At 43.7% G+C, this 7,500-nt stretch overlaps 1 protein-coding gene across 1 annotated transcript in view; it reads right to left on the bottom strand.

Moving 5' to 3' along the window:
• Window positions 1-7,500, bottom strand: part of rimbp2a (RIMS binding protein 2a) — a gene marked incomplete at both ends in the record, with an annotated part of 66,124 nt that overhangs the window by 52,552 nt on the left and 6,072 nt on the right. The window contains one exon of the mRNA XM_084486360.1: window positions 4,001-4,141. Within this exon, the coding sequence (XP_084342486.1) occupies window positions 4,001-4,141 (141 nt within the window). The remainder of the gene's footprint in view (window positions 1-4,000; window positions 4,142-7,500) is intronic.

The raw sequence follows: 7,500 nt of genomic DNA, 5'->3' as shown, positions 1-7,500 counted from the left end.
ATACTATACATATATAACCTTGTGCAAATGGAGAGAAAAGAGAACTGTTGCTCTCTGTTTAGGCCAATACAATTTTGCATGATATAACAGGATGTATGTCATCCAGTGATAGGCTCAGATATCTATTGTAATTGTTAAGTTGGCGGGGACATGCTGAAAAGGGTTGTTTTACCCACTGTCAAAGGAGACCATAGAGAGTCAATATGTGCTAGGTATGGGAGTCCATCAGGAAAGCAGTCAGTATTGATGGATGTGTGTTGGGAACAGTATGAGGGCGAAGGAAAGTTCAAGCCAGCTGTGATTTAACGTTCACCTACTTCGTACTTCCGGCAGCCTGTTATGGGTCTATACCAGTCAACCTGCTATGGGTCTACAATAGTAAACGTCTGGGTCTATACCAGACATCTTCTGGGTCTATACCAGTCAACCTGCTATGGGTCTACAATAGTAAACGTCTGGGTCTATACCAGACATCTTCTGGGTCTATACCAGTCAACCTGCTATGGGTCTATGTCATAGGAAACTAGGGTAGGAGATTTGGAGAAATAAGCCAGAGTAAGCTAGGTTTTGAAAGTATCCAAATCCAAATCCAAAAATCCAACCCCCCCCCAGGCCTCCCTCCAAAACCTCTCCCCGAAAACACATGACTAGCTCGCTAGCTTTAGCAATAGGTCTGCCTTGCCTTGTGCTAGACTCCGGTCATTCCCAATGAGTGCACAGGCAGAGTGTGCGCCCAATAATTCCATCCGGGCCGAATGAAATTATTGGGCTACATCATGAACTGTATTATATTCTTTATTTGATCAAAGCATTTGATTTATTGATATTTGTCTGGCTCTAAAGACAATTTCAAAAATATGAAAAAAAATGTTTCTTAAATAATGAATAAGTGCAAATTGCTTTTTCCTTTTTTTTTCATTTTGTCCCATGAGATATTTTTCGCCATACCTTACCAGTGCTTTGTTTTCTGTATCAAGGTCTGGAAAAGGGATAACGTTGTTACAAGGACAACTCAAAACATTGAAAAGAACATTGTCTGGCAAATTCAATTATAGGATGGATAGAATCCACAGCCTAAACTGTCTAATACCATTTAAGAAACGTTTTCTTGAGACAAAACAACCCAGCATCTTCTTCTGCGGGTGGTGGAAGAGACGTCTAAATTAAATTGTCGTACAGTGGAAAATGCTATAATTTAACGCTGTAATTTCTAACTCTAGATCTATGATTCGGCAGGGGGGGAGGGGGAGATAACAATAGAGATAATTAAGGACTACTGCCACACCATTGCGATCGTTATTAGTAAAACATGGCTGTGAGCCTCGCTGTGGTGTCAACACAGCATCGAGAAGGTCATTCCTCAGCTAGACTTCCTTCCCGACAACGTCCATCATTAGAAGGTTGCCAAGCAACCACCCAAAGCCTCTTGTGTGTGTGTGTGTGTGTCTTCAATGTCGGAGGACAGCATGTGGGCCCTCCTTTTTCTCTCTCTTAATCCAGATGGGCATTAACAGGATTCTGAAGATTGTAATCAATACAATAACCTTTAATTACCCAGACTATAGGGGGCAAAAGCTTGTTTTAAAACTAACTGTCTGAATTAAATTCAGTCAGTAGTACTAAACTGCATGTCTTCATCTACTTAAGGACACTTTCCTCATGGTACATTCATTCACAGTCATTTTGGTCATTGCTGCCATTAGACATTAGTCTGGCAAAATAATTCCTCAATTATAGGCGCGTTTCGACTGAGGGACTCTTCCCTCTAGTGAGCCGCTATGGGTGTGGCTTGAGAGAGAGGATCCTCCCAACTTCACTGTTTAGTGGCCTAGTTAGCAGCCCAGGCTCAGGGTAGGAGCTTTCTGAACTGCAACTGAGCCGCTCCTAACTAGTCAACGCTGATTGGATACGGTTTAGGCGGTCATCGACAATAGATATAACATAGAGTATGTATTGTAGTGAAGTATGCATGTGGTGAAGTTTTTTAATTTTTTAATCGAACACACACTTTAACATTACAGAAAAGGAGGCTTAACATTTGCCCTTTTCTAAGACGTTGCATTGCATTTCACTGATGTAAATTCCTTCACACAGTGACACTTTCTCTGTTACCGCCTTGCTGCGTCGGTCTGTTTTGAGCGTTGTGTAGCCGCTACAAAGGTTCCTGCATGGGAACGGACGCTGAGGGGAACTAAGGGAGTGGGCGTAGCCAAAACACTGAGCCGCTTTCCAAGACGTCCCTCGGTCAGAACGCGCCTAATGTCTGTATTTCTTAACCTTCAATCAACCCTTTTCACAAAGGTGTCATCGTAGGACAAATGGTGTGTTCCAGATGCCTCGGACACCAGCCTTCCGAGGTCCAAGTCAGGAAATCTCCCAGCTTTCTTGCGGCATTTCTTGGAGGCACACCCCCTTTTGGTCATGCCCCCTCGGAATTCTGAGAGTAGACCGAGCTCAGTGATGACGCTCTCAACAAAAATGGCTGCGCCCATGAAGAGATTTATTTTCTTTGTATTTGTACCATGTTGGTCATTTTAATGTCGATTTTAAATGCTCTTACACACTTGATTACATTGCTACTTTATTCTGGTTACCAATGTATGCATTGCACGGTCTTGCTGTGCGTGCAATACAATGTAAAGTTGTGTTTTCCGTTATCGAGCTGGTTTGCGAAAGAGGCTAATGTAGCTACAATAACAATGACAAGCCAATGACATGACACGATCACAAAGACGAACGGGAACGCTATAAGTGCTACGAGACAGGAAATTACGTCACAAGTGAAACTCGGAAGGCTGGTGTCCGAGGCATCTGGAACACACCCAAACACTTAAGTGTTGCTCACAACACTGATACAGTTCTGCTGATTTCATGTACCAGGGCACAGGAACTTCACAACCAACTATGAATTAGCATACCCTTAAACAGACCAAAACATGAAAAATAATAACGCCTTAACTTTTCATTTTTTTGCTTACTTAAAGTCCACAGTACTCTGTGAATGAAACTAAACAATCCACTGTTTATACAGCGTTTGACGTCATCGGCTGACCGGAAGTTTGTTTGGAATTGGCACCTTGGTAAGCATCATCGCAGTGCCATCCATCGCGACCCATTGTGTTGAACACAGAAGAAGACCTTCAATCTATTTGCGTTCTTTGGACGCGGCGCTCTATGGCTCCTCTGTTGTGCTCCCCACTCTGTATTCCAGCTCTGCCGTAACAGAGTCGGCCTTGGACCAAGAGGAGAACCCAACAACCCAACAACCTTCTCAACACAGTACTTACGTGATATTTAGAGGCTAGCAGGTAGAGTACAGTGCACTCCGTGAACTTTGACAAATATAGTTATTCTATAGATAAGGTGCAGACTTTTCTCAGCCATGAATGGGTCAAAGAGTAAGACGAATTTCCGTCAAACAAGATTTTCTTTGCTAGACTACAGCCCTATTTCAGATACAGACCGTGAGTCCACAATGTCCCTCTTAGGTAATTACCAATAATAAACAGTTTGAAGCGGTTCAAAAGATGTGCCAGAGTAGAATGTAAGCTTCTGCTGACAGCATCACACAGCTTTTAAAAGCAGCAAGGTAAAAGCAATAATAAAACCATCAGCCAGGGAGCTCAGGCAAGAGCCCTCTCCACAGAGGATAAAGTGGTGACCTGCATGTAAACCAAACCGTAGGCCCCTGCAATGCCCTCCTCCTCCTGTTAAGTGTAAATAACATGGGTGTGTGCGTGTGTGTGCATGTGTTTGTGTACGTGTATGAGAAAGTGAGTGAGTGAGTGAGTGAGTGTGTGTGTGTGTGTGTGTGTGTGTGTGTGTGTGAGTGTGTGTGTGTGTGTGTGTGTTCGGTGTGTGAGTGAGTGAGTCTGTCTTTCTGTCTGTCTGTCTGCCTGTCTGTGAGTGAGTGAGTGTATGATGTGTGTGTGTGTGTGTGTGTGTGTGTGTGTGTGTGTGTGTGTGTGTGTGCAAGAAAAGAAACAAAGCAGATCCTCACCAAGGTTCTCCGCTGCTGCTTCTCCTGTTGGAGGGTCGCCACTTCAAGCTTCAGGGCTCGGTTCCCGGCCTCGAGCAGTTGGAACTGGTTCAAACCGGCAGATTGTCCTGAAGTTTGAAGGGATGAGGCTTCGTGCCGGGGCTGTTTAAAGTGAATTAAAGAGAATCGGTTAAATTGTGACCTTCATGCAGGGGACATCTTTTAATGATTCGTTCTAATTTGTTGGTTCGTTTGAAGCTGGATCCTTTTCCCATTTATGTGCAACACTGACTTGTTAATTGTAGCCGATATTCAAGGCTGGATTCCTTGTTTCTAATGAGTTTTAACATGTGGAAAAAGGATACTGTGTGAGCTATTGAATGGCAATTATTTATCACAAGACATTATTGCCTTCCTTTAAGACTAATACTACATAGAATAGAAGTGTTAGAAAGAAAGAGAATGTCTCTCTCTGTGTTGTGCTGCACAAATCCATCTTGTCTGACATGTGTACTCAGACAGGCTGAAAGCTGGAAATTTTGGGAAGCTACCAGACAATATCCCATGTGGTGTGTCAGTTGCCTGTAGTTTGCAGAACCATGCAAATAGCTTCCGTCTGGCGACTGTGGTTGCAGTTGCCTCCTATAAATGAGGCTAATGGGACAAAAATGGGACACTCATGTCTAAAAGCTACCTGTTGTAACATAATTCACCCAACATGGGCATTCTGATTTCATCAGGGTTAGCCCCCACCCATCAAAAGCCCCCAATGAGAGAGGGCCATTAAAGATTCTGCAGTAAGATACGAGAGTTGCAAAGAGAGAGAGAGAGAGAGCAGGAAAAGACCAAGATTTTGAAACAACCAAAGACAACATCCCCTCCCTCGCTGCTCCCTCCCTCCTGTTTCCTACGCCATTAGGAAGTGTTGAGATCACACACCTGTGATTGACAGGCCGGATGGATTCCCTGAACCAATCACGGACGAATCGAGATCGCTAGTCCAGCTGATTAGGTTTTACGCTAGCCAATCAACCCAATTATGGTTAGGGTTATAGACTAGTAATGGTAAATGGACTGCATTTATATTGCAGTCCATATATATTATATTGCAGTTGCTTTAAAACATTCACCCATTCACACACACATTCATACACCAACGGCTGAGTCAGCCATGCAAGGCGACAGCCAGCTCGTCGGGAACTGTTAGGGTGAGGTGTCTTTCTCAGGGACACCTCGACACTCAGCTAGGAGGAGCCGAGGATCGAACTAGCGACCTTGCGGTAACCAGCGAACCCACTCTACCTCCTGAGCTCCTGCCGTAAGGTAACTGGCACCCCTAATAGTACGGTTTAAGGGTTAAGGGTTATGGTTATGGTTATGGTTATGGTTATGGTAAGGTTTAGGGGTTAAGGCTAGGGTTAAGGTTATGGTTATGGTAAGGTTTAGGTGTTACGGTGAGGGTGATGGTAAAGTTTAGGAGTTTAGGTTAGGGTTAGGGTTTAGTTTTAGTTTAGTTTTGGGTTACGATTATTGCTGGGTAGAACAAATCAGGCTTTCTTACCAATCGGGGCACTTACAAGTTTTTCTGCCAGGAGCATTTCCATCATGCCAGGGGTGTGACACGCCAGAGGTGTGACACGCCAGGGGCTTCTCTGGGGCTGCAGCCAGAGGCTACTTGAACTTGTGCTACCAAGATGTATAAGGCCCCGTCCACACGGGCGAAATCGATCCGTTTTCCTTTGATGCGTTTCAGGAATATCTCCGTAGAGATGGACTCGTTGCAAGCTGTCGCATCGAGCCGTAGAAACGCTGTAGTACATATTCAAAGCAACTGTGTGGCACTGGTTCTCCACAGAAAAAAGTGGAGCACGTCAAGCCTGTGCACATCAAGCCCATGCGCGCTGTATATAAACATACAGTCGAGGAGGAGAAAGCAGTTGTTAAACCTTTTAGATTGAGCAGAAATACTGTATTTAAAGCTAAAAAAATAATACAAATCAAATAAATAAATAAAAGAATCAACGCAATTCTAACGTCCCCATCTGGTGGGGGGGCATCCACACGAATCATAACACGAAACCGCATAGGTCTGTTTTTATCTGAATCCACCCTAAGAGCGTTGGGGTGGAGCCAGGTGTGGCTGGACCTAGAGGTGGTGCTGGACTAGATCTTGCTCCTCCCATTGGCTCTGCAGTGAGCAGCCTCTCACACAGTCGGCAACCAGGCAGAGTGAACCTGACGCAATCTCAAATGAACAAGGTCAGTTTTTATTTTTTATGCAAACCATTCGTTTTTCTTCCTTGCTGTCTTGTTTTTTTTTTTACTAATGTCTGACAGTATTGCGGCCTTTTAATGAATTATCAATCAAATAAAATATGTATTATTTTATTTTCTCTGAGACAATATCAGAATGGGAATGTGATTGTATGGGGCAGAGCGTCGCCCAAAGGTCTGTTTGAAGGTCAGACATGTTTGAACTGTTGGCAGAGCGAGCGTGGAGCCTCCAGCTGGGGCTCATCTCAGCTGGCCATGGATCCTGTCCCTATGCGACCAGCCTCCACGCTCGTCTCATCTAATAGGGAGGGCATTACAACGAGGCTGCTTGGCTCTTTTTAAACTTCTTGTTAACAAAGGGCTTAACAAATTACACTCAAATAATAACTCTTAAATCTCACCTACAGCACCTTTCAGGGGTTAGAGTTGTTCAATGGACCGGAGGTAATTCTGAGCCAATTCTTTACTTCTAAGACCTGTATCCCAATGTTTTCTGGTTCCAATAAATTAAGAAGAATTCACAATATATTATGTATTATATATAATATTTCATGAAAATACCAACATCTAGGCACACAGGTACTGAATAGTACTGAACTTCACAGTCATCAATATAGACCAGCACTACTTAAAGCTTAAGAATGTTATTTTTGAAACTTTTTGATAGTCACTGTACATAAAGCAATCCAAATGTTGTGTAGTTAGTCAACCTTACGTTGCACGAACAACCTGAAAAGCAGTAGATTTTCAACGTTTTCCTTCAACGACATGAATGCATCAAGTTGGGAAAATATGTCAAATAGAAAGTAAAGTTCAATCCCTACTAACTTTTAAGGATTAATTTAAGGATTAACAGAGAATCTGCAGCTACTAGGGCGAGTTGATGGCTCCTCTCCCTCCCGGTCACTCCCAGGTCAAGTTGAGGCTGAGCGCTTCTCTCAGGGAGACGGAGGGGATGCAACTGTCTGTTGGAATAAATTATCTGCCTTGGTGGTTGGACAACGAAGCAGATAGGTGAATAGAAAGGCTGCAATGCCTTGGCATGTTTAGTGTGTAGGAAAGCCAAGATCTCGCTGCTCTTAAAAAGGGGCCGGGTTGCATACACCTTGTGGAAGAGGGGGTCAACAGTGAAGTTAAAGGTCCTGATGCAAGGAGAATAAGAAAAAAAATCTACATACAAAGGCACAGCCACGCCCGCAGAAGGTCAATGGAAATAACCCAGAAGATAGAGAACCCCTCCCGAACAG

Source organism: Micromesistius poutassou (assembly GCF_964030765.1).
Source record: "Micromesistius poutassou genome assembly, chromosome: 22".
Lineage (NCBI taxonomy): Eukaryota > Metazoa > Chordata > Actinopteri > Gadiformes > Gadidae > Micromesistius > Micromesistius poutassou.
The sequence above is the reverse complement of the archived record's forward strand: the minus strand, read 5'-3'. Positions and strand labels throughout refer to the sequence as shown.